Genomic DNA, 12,734 nt, shown 5'->3' on the forward strand with positions numbered 1-12,734 from the left:
GAGAATTAGCTCCTGGGGGAACTGTGCCTCTGGGGGTAGAGCCATGTCATTCTCCTCAAAGACTGGAGCCAAGCCCAGTGCTGTTGAATGCTGAGGAAGCTGGCAGAGGATGCGGAGTGTGGAGGGAAGAGGAGGGCATTGGCCCGTCTGTGGCTGTGAAACTTTTGTCTAGGTGTTAAGCATTGTTGTCAGTCCTGGACAAGTCACTAGCTGTACCATTTACTGGGCCGTAAGTTCACTCAGCAGTGGTTCCTTTGGGAATCTTCCCAGCTCACAGACAGTTTCTTGATTTTCACAAACTTGACATTGCTTTATGCTGGCTTTGGAGTGTCTCTCATCATGGTGGAGCTATCATTTTGGGGTCTCATTCCCCTAAGGCTACTTGTAAATATTCCAAAGCTTAGCATGTCTGTGCTTCTGTTGCTATTTGTTTGCATATTTCCCCATTAATTAATAAATCAATCAATTAATTAAGTGTGTGTGTGTGTGTATGTGTATGTGTATGTGTGTGTGTACAGAGGTTAGAGAATGTCTTGCTAGAATCAGTTCGTTTTTTGTACCATGTGACAGGCTCATGTGTTTCTCGGGATTGAACTCAGGTCATCTGGCTTGGTGGCAAGCATTTTTACCCACTGGGCTATGTTGCTAACCCTGGAGTGTTTCACTAGTTAGTGTTCATCTGAAGGACAGAAGACATGTGCAGATCATTTATTTTCTTCTGACCATGTGGACTAGATCTAACACCAAGGTTATGAGGATCCTAACTGGGAGGGTAGGGAGGGGTGGGTCTAGTGTATCTTGTGTTGTCTTCAGTTGCGTGAGTGAGATGTTCGGTAGCTTTGTAGGATGCATTCTTTCACTTGTCTGCATGATGGAATCTCAGCTTTCACAGATTCAGAAGCCCAGGGCCCACCCCAAGCAAGTAAAATCAGAACCTCTCAGGGTGGAACTCCAGTCAGTATTTTTAGAAATGCCCGTGGAGCTTCCAGTGTGTAGCCAAATTTAAAAGCCAGTGCTCTAGAACATAGCTCCCAAGTGTGGGTGATTTTTCCCACCGGGGACATCTGGTAATGCCTACAGACTTTTGTGAATGTCACAATATGCCTCTGGCATCTAGGTAGTGGGAGATTCTGCCAAGAACATCCTTTAGTGCACAGGATATAGTACAGCATGTAATTAAACCGGCCGCAAATATCAGTGGAACCAAGGATGAAGAACAGTGCTCCAGAAATCAAATCCAAGAGCTTCTAGAGCCATGTCTGCCTCTCGTGGGGAAATCACGTCAGGTGGGTTACATTTTTGTCCTCTCAGCAAGAGCATGTAAGGAAGGACTTTTGTCAGTACCTTTGGGTCTCTTCTGGACTTGCCAGGTCGGCAGCCTGTCCCTGAGGCTGGAGTACCAGGTTCTCATTTCTGGAGCCAGAAGTCTCCCTGTCTTGTCTTCTACATTTATCATATTTGAATGACTTGGAAGAAGACCAAAGTTAGGAAAATTAAACCTATAGAAATGAGCCAAACGAACTACTTTCAGTAAGTTTTTGAAATGCCTGGTCTTTTCAAACCAGAGGAGTGACCTGAACGAAGTCTGATTTTATGTTCTGTGGGAGGTCTTTTTTTTTCCTCTGAGGAGGTTGGGAAATATATTTTCAATTTTATTTAACTGTGAGAATTTCAGGAATGCTTATACATCAAATTCTTTTGGTGTTGCTGGGGATTGAACCCAAGGGCTTGCACATGCAGGGCATATGCTCAACCCATTTACATCCCCAGTTCCACAGGAAGTTAATGTTAACCTGTATTTGTCTATTGTATCATTAATACCAGCTATCCAATGTATGTAACTGATATGTTTACTCTGTATACCTCAGTGTTTTTTTAACATGTTGGAAGTATACACAAACACATGGAATGAGGGCTGCATTATTATATGTACAATAATCCTGGTTTCCAAGAAGCTAGAATCATTTCACACTATTATAAAAAGGTTTTATTTGTATTTTAGTTATGTATATTTGCGTACACACAAAATTAACATATTATATATAAAAGTCTAGGTAGTAGGTACTGGAATATATATATATACATATATATACATATATATATATGAGTCATTGTGTGGGTTTATGCTTTGAGAGTACAATGCCTATAGAGTCCATAAAAGGGTGTTTAATCACCTCAAACTTAAGCCATGTGACATGGGTTCTGGGATTCAAATTCAGGCCTCTGCAAAGACCAGTTCATGCTTTGTGGTAGTTTGAAGAAGAAGGCCCCCCACCCATAGGCCCATATATTTACATGCTTGGTTCGCAGTTGAAGAACTGTCTTTTAAGGATTAGAAAGTGTCCCCCTTGTTAGAGGAGGTGTGTGACACTGGAAGCGAGCTTTGAGATTTTAAAAGCCCACAGCAGGCTCAGTGTCTCACTCTCTCTGCATGCCTGTCTGTGGTTCAGGATGTAAAGTTCTCAGCTTCTTGTCCAGCAGCATAGCATGCCTGTGTATGTGCCACCGTGCTCTCTGCCATGACAATAATGGACTGACTGTGTGGACATGAAACTATAAGCAAGCTCCCCAATTAAATTCTTTTTTAACAGTTGCCTTGGTCATGGTGTCTCTTCACAGGAGTGGAACAGTGACCAAGACATGTTCTTAACCACTGAACAACCTCTAGCCTTGGTTCCAGTCTATCTTTACTCCATGGTTTGGGCTTGTCTCTTCAGTCTTTTAAGAAGTGACTTAATTTTCTTTTATTCCAGTCTGTCTTCCAACACTAGCAGGAACACATTTTCTCTCTGTGTGTCTCTCTGTCTCTGCCTCTCTCTCTTACACACACACACACACACACACACACTCATATGCACATATATTCATGTCTTCAGGCAAAGGAACACTAGACTGTTGCCAGCTGCCATTAACAAGTGCCTTTGTAACGGTTGTCATGACAAGTTTTAGGGAAGGGTCTCAATACTACAAACAGTTATCAGGGAATTTCAAAACAAACAAACAAAGATCAGGGCTCAGTCAGTACAGTGCTTGCTGAACAGAATGAGAACCCGAGTTCAGAACCTCCAGCTCCCAGGCAAAATGACAGATGTGGTGACATGGCTCTTACCCCAGCACTGGAGACGCAGAGACAGAAGACCCCAGGGGCTCGCTGGTCAATCATTCCAGCCAATCACTGAGATCCTGTCTCAGTAAAAATAAAGGAAGGAAGGAAGGAAGGAACAGAAAAAAGAAAGAAGAGAATTGAAGAAGATACCTTTGACTTACACACACACACACACACACACACACACACACACACACACACTCATACACATGCTCACAGTACAGAAAACATTCCAAAGTTAAATAGATAAATAAAATAAAAATTGCAAAGCCAGAAAAAAATCTGAATGTTTGCATATTTAAAAATAGTGTTTTAATACAACTCTACATAAATTGAGAACACAGCTGTATAGGGTTAGACTAAGATTCAAGTCTGCCCTTGGATTATGGCATCATTAACCCAGAGGTGAAACAGAAAAGGGCCTATCCAAAATGCTCCCCTCAGCCTCTCACTCTGCAGTGTTGTTGCTGGGTTTATTTCTGTGTCTCATGCCAGTCCACAGATCTTTTGTCACTCACTATCGTGTCATGACAGTGAACAATGCCAGTCAGTACTTGTGACAGAATAGTGGTCTGCCACTCCCTGAGGCCACAGTGTTTTGTCACCTTAGCCCTTTGTGCTTTGTCATTTCTTCTCCTGGGCTACAGACAGCACCTACTGCTAAACCTATCTCAAAAGCTAATCTCTTTCTGACTCCCATTCAGCTTCTTGATAGAAGACTCTAGAAATACACTGGTGTGAGGAAGGAAGTGAACTCATCCCTTGTTTTACTGAGGGGTGGACACCTTTGACTTTTTCTCTGCCTGACCACTCAGGATGCTTCTGCTCTCTGTTCCTATGCTATGTAGACAGGCTGGTCCTTGGTCAACTCCTGCTTTCCTTCTTGCTGAGCTCCCCCTCCCTTCCCCCCTCCCTGGCTCTGTCCTTCTGTGAGCCCTGGCATTTCTCAGGCTCCATTGGTGTTCTTTACCCTCATTCCACCCTTTCCCTCGAAGTCACGTCTATTTCCAGGTCCTCAGATTCTCTACGTGCCAATGGCTTCCACATTTACATTTCAGGATGAAGCCCTTATCTGCCTCCTCAGTTCTCCGTGTCTGCCTGGAATGTGTTTGGAGGGCAGCTCACATTCTCCCTGTGAAAAACACTGACCTTGCCTTCCTGTCTGGTTTTCTTCTCAGCAAATAAGCCGGAAGCCTGGGCAAGCATCTTGCTTTAGTGTTTCTTTGTCTCTAGTGGACTATCAGTGTCGTCCCTTCTTACACTGAGTGTCTGTGCAGTGTGTGCCACCTATCACTTTGAGCAGCCAAGACCAAACTGGACCTGTTTTATCTGGATGACTTTCGGGGCAGTTGATTGACTCTCCCTCCCTGACCTGCCTGGCTCCATGCGCACTCTCCGTATTGTAAAAGTCCCTCTGACTCTCATTCCCTTGCTGGAGGTGCTGCATTAGGGTTTTATACAGTTCCAGCATTTTAACAGGACTCGTAAGATCTGTAGTAACTTGTTCCCAAACTGGCTCTATTTTGTGGCATTTATTAAGAGTACCTGTCCCTATTCACAAACACTTCCTGCCCAGACAGTCTCCTCCGGCCTGGTGTTTACCATTTATCCAATAATTTAGCTTAGGGCACACCAAGGCCTTGAGAAATCTGTGTTGAATGAAAGTGGGAAGGTAGTAGCCCGGGATAGTGATGGTCTGTCGAAGTCCTCAAATTCTAACTTAATTTTCCCTAACTGTTAAGGACTTCCTGAGTCTGTACTCTGCTTCGATTTCTGCTTCTGTGTATGTTTCCTTGCTTGTAGTTTTCAGAACTAAGAGAAGTGTATGGGATTCTGTGAGCAGATCATTTGATTCTGTGTTCTTTGGCCACTGAGTGCTGAATCCAGGAAGCTACCCAATAAAACGGCCCCTGGGAGCCAAGGCACCTTTGCTTTCCGGGGAGAGCAGGGGCACCTTGGCTGAATGGACTTGGACTCTCAAAAGCTTTCCAACTCTGTCTGCAGTAAGTCAGAATCTGAATGCCCGAGACTTGCTGTGACTTGCCTAGACTATTAAACTTTCAAACCTGTTTGGGAAGGAAGAACAACAGTGTTTAGGGCCCTGTGTGGTCCTCTCTGGTTTCCAAGCAACAGACAGGAACTTAATCATGTTTTACCTGGAACAGTAAAAAGGTAGTTGTATGGATTCTAAAACACACCAGTCAAGCTCCTCTCCTTAGAAGGTTCCAGGCCCGGCATTTCAGGTTCTCCCCGGCTGTGGAGAAGACAGCTTCCTCTCGGCTCCTATCTGTCATCTCACCACAAGGATCAGAGGACCTGTGCAGCCATGCTGAGTCAGACGGACCAGCCAGGCAGAAATGACACACTTCCTGCCCCAAGTGCTAGGCAGGCTTTATGGCTTGTTTTTCTGTTTTGCTCGAAGATTCCCCGGAAAGATAAAAGGTTGTCCTGCTGAGCCTCTGTTTCTTCTAAGTTGTCATAAGATAGCCACCCTAAGTATTCCTTTGTCAGTGACAGGTTTCACTAATCCCCTGCTCCCTTTTTTTTTTTAAATAAAAGTATCGGGGTTGGGGATTTAGCTCAGTGGTAGAGCGCTTGCCTAGGAAGCGCAAGGCCCTGGGTTCGGTCCCCAGCTCCGAAAAATAGAACCAAAAAAAAAAAAAAAAGTATCATGTTTGTGAAGTATATTTATCAAGTATGCCCTGACAAAAGAAAACAAGAACAAGACAGACAGACTTATCTTGTTCTTCCTACTTAGAAAGGGACGTACTGGGGCTCGAAAAATGGCTCAGCCATTAAGAAGAACACTTGCTATTCTTGCACAGGACCTGGGGTTGGATCCTAGCACCCGACGGCAGCACAAAACCAGATCTGGTGCCCTCTTCTGGTTTCCTTGGGCCCCAAGCACCATTCATGTCATACACATACATACATTCAGACAAAGCCCTTAGACATATCGAGTACAATAAATAATTTTTAAAGGCCCAAAGGATATGATTGTATATATCATTAGCCTAGGCTCTTTCCTTTCTACAGACTCTAGACTGTTTCATACAATCCCTCTGCTTTACGTTCTTATGTGTGTATGTGTGTGGACACATGTACGTGTGGACACATGTGTATGGCACATTTGGCAGCAAGCTCCTTTACAATGTGAACCTTCTCACAGCCCTCGTGAGGGGTCTCCGTGTCCTTAACCACAGGTTTGTTTAAAGACTGTGTGGCATGGCAGTCTGTGGGGTTTCGTATGGTATTTAGAGAGTTGGGTCTGTCTTCTCCACCCAAACCCACTCCCCCACGCTCCCCTGGGTCACTTCATCTCATTTCAGTGGGTAGCTCAGGCTAGCCCTGACCTCTCTATCCAGCTGCCCCAGCCTCCCCAGCAATGCTGATAACCATGTTATCACACCAAGTAGCTCTGCTCAGCTCTCATTGTTTGTCATAATCTATACAATTTCCTTAGATAATGGCTGTCTACATTCTCCCCTGTTTCATTGACTGTGCTTGGACATGTTTCAGAGGGACTGTAGTTGTAAGACTTTTGATCTTTACTGCCACTTTGCCTTCCAGGCATTTGTCTTGTGTCACATTCCCACCAGATGATATATACATTTCTGACAATGTCTTAAACGAGCTGTGTATTCTAGCCCGTGCCTACCTCACAATTGCCTTTCAGACCTTGCTTCTAACTGTGCATGCACAGGCTGCCCGGCCGTGCCTTCCTGACTCCATTGCCCACAGTAAGCCATGCATGCCCTGTCTCGGGCTATAGCCCAGTTCTTGGGGCTTCCAGACTGCTAGTCCTTCGGTGTTGGGCATGCACCATCAATGCCCCAGCCATGGAGTGTTTCCATCCCCATTCCTTCTTGCCTATGGCTCTATCTACATCTTTTACTTATGTGTATAGTCACTTCTTGGTCAGCCTCATTGAGTGTCAGCTGATTCCTCATGGAGACCTCGTTTCTGAGTTAGCCTTGTAGTCAGCAAGTATCAAGTGCCAGCCCTTTACTGTCAGCTGACATTTTTCAGATTAAACTGTCATATGTGCTCTCACTGGCAGAAACAAGACAGGGGCTGATAGAATAGCACTGGACTTGGGGCTCCTGTGTCCTCCTGCTGTGTAGGTCTGTATTAGTGGAAGAGAAGGGGCAATGCTAACCACTTTGCAGGGGATGAGGTACGGTCTGCTTCCTTCTTCCATTAGAAAGGTATTTATTGGGGAGGAGGCAGTGGAGAACTTGTGTACAGCATGTAGGCTCTGCATACAGATGGACTCGGGTCCAAAATGGCTTGATATACCGTTCTCTCTGGCAAGCACTAGAAAACAAGGTGCTTTTTTGAGTTTCTGTAATTTATTTTTATTATGTTTCTAAAATTTGTGCTTGCAAACAGACCCATTGATATTACCACATAATGACCAAAGTGTTCTGACTGGAAATGCTCTACTGGGATCTCTGGGATGTTGTGTCTTCACGAAACCACCTTTGACACCTTGTGGGAAATGTTTACAGAAGCCAGTGGGGGCCGCACCAATGAGAACACAGCAGAAGCAGTGGCCAGCCAGACTGCCAATGCAGGGGGCCAGGGCCTTGGAAAGTGTCTGATGTCAGATTGGAAAATATTCTGTGTTGCCTCATTAAATAGAATTTCCAGAAATGTATAGGGAGATTTACTCCAAGACTGGATAGTTTCTCTTAGCCAATTGAGAATTTAATTAGTTTAAGATTTATTACTGGGGTCCCCAACTCCAAAAAGAAGAAAAAAAAAGATTTATTACTGGGGATCACGTTCTGTTTTGTGTGGCGTAAGAATGTTATAAAATCTAGAGCCTCTGCTTCTGTTCATCTCGGCAGAGAATAAACCACATCCAGGTGCCAGCATAGCTGCTGCAGCTGGAGCCTGGCACTTCAGCGTTTTCACTGGTGGCGCAAGCGTGACGAGGATTGGATTGGGTATGAATGAATCGTACAAGAAAACAGACGTCCCTGGTCACTGAGTCCCCAGACCTGCTCACTGCATGGCCATGCTCCACTAGCACAGTGATGGGGCCTAGATGTCAACCTCCCATGCTGTCTCATCTTCTTTGCTTGCGTGACATGGTTAGATGGTAGCAAGGCCCTTGGAAATACCAAAGTACAAGCTCCTAAGAGGAAAACCGAAAGAATAACGTTTAATAAAATGCATACTTGAAACTGTAGCAGCGCGTAAACTCAGCGAGTAACACCTGATAGACAGGAGAGCATCAACCTTCCGAATGCTGCGAACCTTTCATGCAGTCCCTCATCTTCGGTGACCCTCCAACCCTAAAATTATTTTTGTTGCTACTTCATAACTAAGTTTGCTACTTTCATGAATCGTAACATAAATATCTGATATGCAGTCCTCCAAAGTGGTCGTGACCCACAGATTGGGAGTCACGGTTTGAGCAGCTGCTTGGGCGGAGGGCTTTGAATGGCTCCAGTGATAGACTTGGGGAATCTCCACCCAACCTTGGTACTTGTGCCATTGCTGGTCCCAGCAGCATCTGTCCAGTTTAGCTTGTTACTCTCCCTGGTCCCAGAGGGGTTGATGTCCAGGTGCCCTGTTTATTTTCTCAGACTGCCCCCATTGTGCTGTGTGGTAAGCCAAGGACCTTTCTGTGGAGTTATCAGCCAATGAATCTGAAAAGAGGCAAACCCGATACACCCGTGTATCACCACCCAACCCAGATGAGAGAGTTAGATGGCACTTAGATTCCTTGTCTGTAATCTGGAGATGTTGCCCACCTCCTGGGTAAGCATCATGCTCTCACGGCGGGGCAGCGGGTGGCCATTCAGCTGTAGGCTTTCCCTAAGCATGACTAGGCTTGGGCCCTGGGCTTCATGCTAAGCTAGGCCATCCGCCAGGTGCGTCCTCTTTGGTGGAGTATCTAGAGTGCATCTCTGAGCATGTACCAGCTTCAGGCACTGCATCTCTTGGAACAATTCCATCAGGTCACCTTCACCAATGACTTCCTCCCTCTTGAAGAAGAGCAAAGTGAGAAGAGGAGAGAACTCTGGTTAAATCGTGATTTGTAGTGGGCCATTGACAAAGCTAGGTAGGACTGGGAAAGAGGAGAGCTGGGAGGAGACTGATGGACTAAGAGGAGGACGCTGAACACTAACACAGAAAATGAAGTTGATGTTGGCAGTCTTAGCATTGTGCACAATGGGCCTGCGAGCCTCTTGGGAATAGCAGGCTATAAAGGTCAAGGTGTTTTTGTGGATGTTTCCAGTTCCCTCTAAGGCTTGAAAACTCCTGTGTAATCCGTGAAGGCATCTTTTGCGTGCAGGCACCAGTGCGGTGGTGGTTGTTGAATGTGCTGCCGATAAGGATGTGGGTGGTAGCACAGGAAGTTTCTGTATAATGCTCAACCACCAGAATGAGGCCAGAGTGAGAGTGTGTGTCTGGAGATAGCTCTGGACGGTGGGAGGAATTGGTCTCAGGCGTTCTCTTCTCAGCCCTGCCCTGTGCCCGCACAGCCTTGCTGCTACTTAGCCTCTTGCTCTGCTGTGTTCTTTGGAAATTGAAACTGCCACCATTTTCCCTGGGTGTAGGGAGGATGTGGATTGCAGTGCCTGTTCCTGGCTATGAGTTGTTAGTGAGCACAAAGTACAGCTGGTTTTCTAGTGGCCACTATCATGTGGCTGCAGAGAGATGCAGAAACCTCTGATGGATGGCCCTGGAATCAAAGGGAGGGCCCTCAGTGTCAGCGTGTCACTCAGGGCACCCGCATGACTGATGATGCAGGGTGCTCTTGGGGCTGGGGGGTTTGAACAGCCCTGTGCTTCCACTGAGGTGTGCTCATCATATACAAGACTGACTTTGATCCTCAGTATTGCCAAAAAGATAAGATAGAGGTGCAACGAGTTGGGGGAGACTTGGAGAGCAAGAGTAAGGTGTATTTGAGTACAAATTTTCTTCTCATTATCTAGTCTGGGCACATTCTTTGTCCAGGTTTGGAAATTCTGTGTGCTCCCCTCTTGCCATGGCATGAGGAAGTATGTGCCCTGGACAGCACAACAAACACAGACTTGTGAATCCACCCAGGGCTTGGGGCAGAGTGGAAGAGCTGTATCAATATCCCCAAGGGCAAAGGAGTTAACTATTTTGTACATAGGTTACCCTGGGGGTGGGGAGGGGTTGGACCGCAGATCGTGACATGAGAATCTTCTTCTTCCTCCCGATCAGCCCATCCTCTTTTAACCAGCTACATGAGTTGAGCAGAATATAATTCTGGATGCTGGGACAGGTAAACAACAATGGACAGATCCAAGCATGTGTGACCCGGTGCTCAGATCTCATGTGAGAGAAGAGTGGAGTTTTCAAAGAAGGGTGCTGTCCATCCAGGTGTCTTGCTTTCCAGTATTTTCCCACTGTCTGGACTTCTCTGTGACCAGGGATATCCTGCTGCGTATGCTACCTGAGGGTGTAATACTTCCAGCCTTCTCTTTCTGGCTCGGTGTTGGGAATTCCCTGGTGCTTTCTTCGCTGGTCTTGGGTCCCACATAGGGGGTGAGTTTTGATGTGAGTTGCAGGAGTCTCACTCCAGCCTCCCCTCTCCACAGCCTCACTGTGTACCTCTGTCTTCAGCAATCTGGAGAAAGCAGTGCCTAGTATCCACCTAGCCGTGAAACTACTCCTGAGTCCGTTTTAGGGATGCGGGAGATCTTCCCTTTGTTTAGGCGTGGCTTTTTATTAATTACCCTAGAATATATCAGTAAACCAAGTTTGGGAAGTCCCTGGGCTTTGGAATCTTGAATTTCTGAGAACAGATCTGTCTTAATATTTTCCTGTCACCAATGAAGCTTTCATATCATTCTGGGCCAACCGGAGTTTGGAGAGATAACATTTTTGTGAGCACAGAAGGCGATTTCTAAAACACAAATTTTGTAACTTCCTCCTATATGATTATATAGATAAAAAAATAAATGTACTTCTATGTTTATACATTGACGTTCATTCCCTTTCCTTTAGGTCACTCCCCCAATTAATAGAGGTCACTTTATTTAAATTTATGTCATCGGTTCCCATTACTGCTGGAATTCACTATGCATAAAGCAATTTGCATAGTTTTCTTTAAACTATGTTAACATTCTCTGAGTTTGACTGTGTTACTTTTAGTTTTGCAGAGGTACAAACTTGTTCAGGGAGGTTAAAGAACTTGAGAGCCTACAAATCAGAAACTAGCAGAAATGGAATTTGAATCAGGTCTAGCAAATTCTATTTCACTCTGTATCTTTTTTTTTTTTTGCTGGGTGCCTGGCAACTCGAGCCAGATTATCAAAACCGCAAAAGATAAATGTAAAATCCAAAAGCAGCTTCCTGGGGGAATAAGAGAGAAACACAAGCAAGGACGGTATTAACTGTAGTAACTATCACAAAATAGGGCCAGGACATCGGAAAGTGTACAGCTGTAGGGTTAACGGAAGAGCTCGAGCTCACAGCCAAGGTCACCAGGAAAAGGCTTCATACCCTAATAGTGTGCTCCTCCGATGGGCAGAATCTTATCTGGGGGAGGCTTGTAAGCCATGCTGACTTCTGAATATGCAGGTAAATAGATAAGACATTAAAGAGACTATCAGATCGTCTCTATGGAGACATACATGCTGCATACATATGTGTGTGTATTTGTGTGTGCCCAAACACTTCCATTCTTTATATGTCCCTCTCTTCACAAGCAAAAAGCTAATGATTTTAAGCAGTGACATTGTTCTAACCATGTTCCCTAGCTCTCCTAAGAACAAGAACACCTCTGAGCAATTCTTCCTATTAATAGACCTCCATTCATGTTTGTACTAGCTAGGTAGGAATGGGGTGTTGTTTTTTAAATTTTCCTCTCCAGACATCTGTGAATGGAGCCACACCCTTTTGTCTTTTACTTTTTTTTTTTTAAGTCTCTGCTTTTCCCCCCTAGCCTGTTGGAACAGTAGACTTCCTGTTTTGCTTGACTCTTTTTTTTTTTTAAAAAAAAAACTTTTGCCAGTGTGCCTAGCACAGTAAGCTTGTTTCTGCGTAGCATCGCTCGCAGGTACGGAGTGCGGGCAGTCACAATCCATCCTCGGTGTGAGTGCTGAGACCTCTGTGACAACACAAGTAAAAGGTGCCTAACACATTCCTCTACCAACTGCAAAATGCAGCACCCCGAATAACAAGCAGGACAGCTTCCAAAGTGACCACTGTTGACCAGTTTCCGGTGTGTTCTTCCGTGTGGTAAGCTTGTGGTGGATTTCTTGGAAGGATGGTGTGAACTGACTTGTAAGATGGGACTGTGGATGTTCCTCATCCTTGTGTGACTCTATCCAGACACATTGACGTTGTCCTCCTGGAGAGCACAGGGAGAAAATGCCGAAACTGGGTGAGTTAAGACTGTTCTTAGACAATGCTGGGTGCAGAGTCTGTTGGGATCTGGTGGGATGTTCAGATGCCTAAGGCATGCAGAGGGCTAATGTTTGGTCATGGCTTTGGAGGGGCTGTGCACACTAATCGAGGGTTCTTCCTGCCTGTGGAAGCCAGTGTTAAGGTGAGAGAGGTATGAGAATCATGGGTCAAAATGGCATCTGAGTAATACAGATAAATAATTTTACTTGAGAACAAATGGAGCCTTAAA

At 45.3% G+C, this 12,734-nt stretch overlaps 1 protein-coding gene across 3 annotated transcripts in view; it reads left to right on the forward strand.

The window, feature by feature from the left end:
* Positions 1-12,734, forward strand: part of Tnfaip8 (TNF alpha induced protein 8) — a 115,703-nt gene that overhangs the window by 39,745 nt on the left and 63,224 nt on the right. Inside the window, exon 1 of one of the 3 annotated variants that reach the window (XM_039096838.2) lies at positions 996-1,286. The exons of 1 other annotated variant lie outside the window; for it this stretch is intronic. In XM_039096838.2, the coding sequence (XP_038952766.1) occupies positions 1,256-1,286 (31 nt within the window). In that variant the 5' untranslated portion in view covers positions 996-1,255. Of the gene's footprint in view, positions 1-995; positions 1,287-12,004; positions 12,483-12,734 lie in introns of those variants that run through there. One more of the 3 variants, XM_006254708.5, reaches the window with a different exon arrangement.

The sequence above is a fragment of the Rattus norvegicus genome, chromosome 18 (genome assembly GCF_036323735.1).
Source record: "Rattus norvegicus strain BN/NHsdMcwi chromosome 18, GRCr8, whole genome shotgun sequence".
Taxonomy (NCBI): Eukaryota; Metazoa; Chordata; class Mammalia; order Rodentia; family Muridae; genus Rattus; species Rattus norvegicus.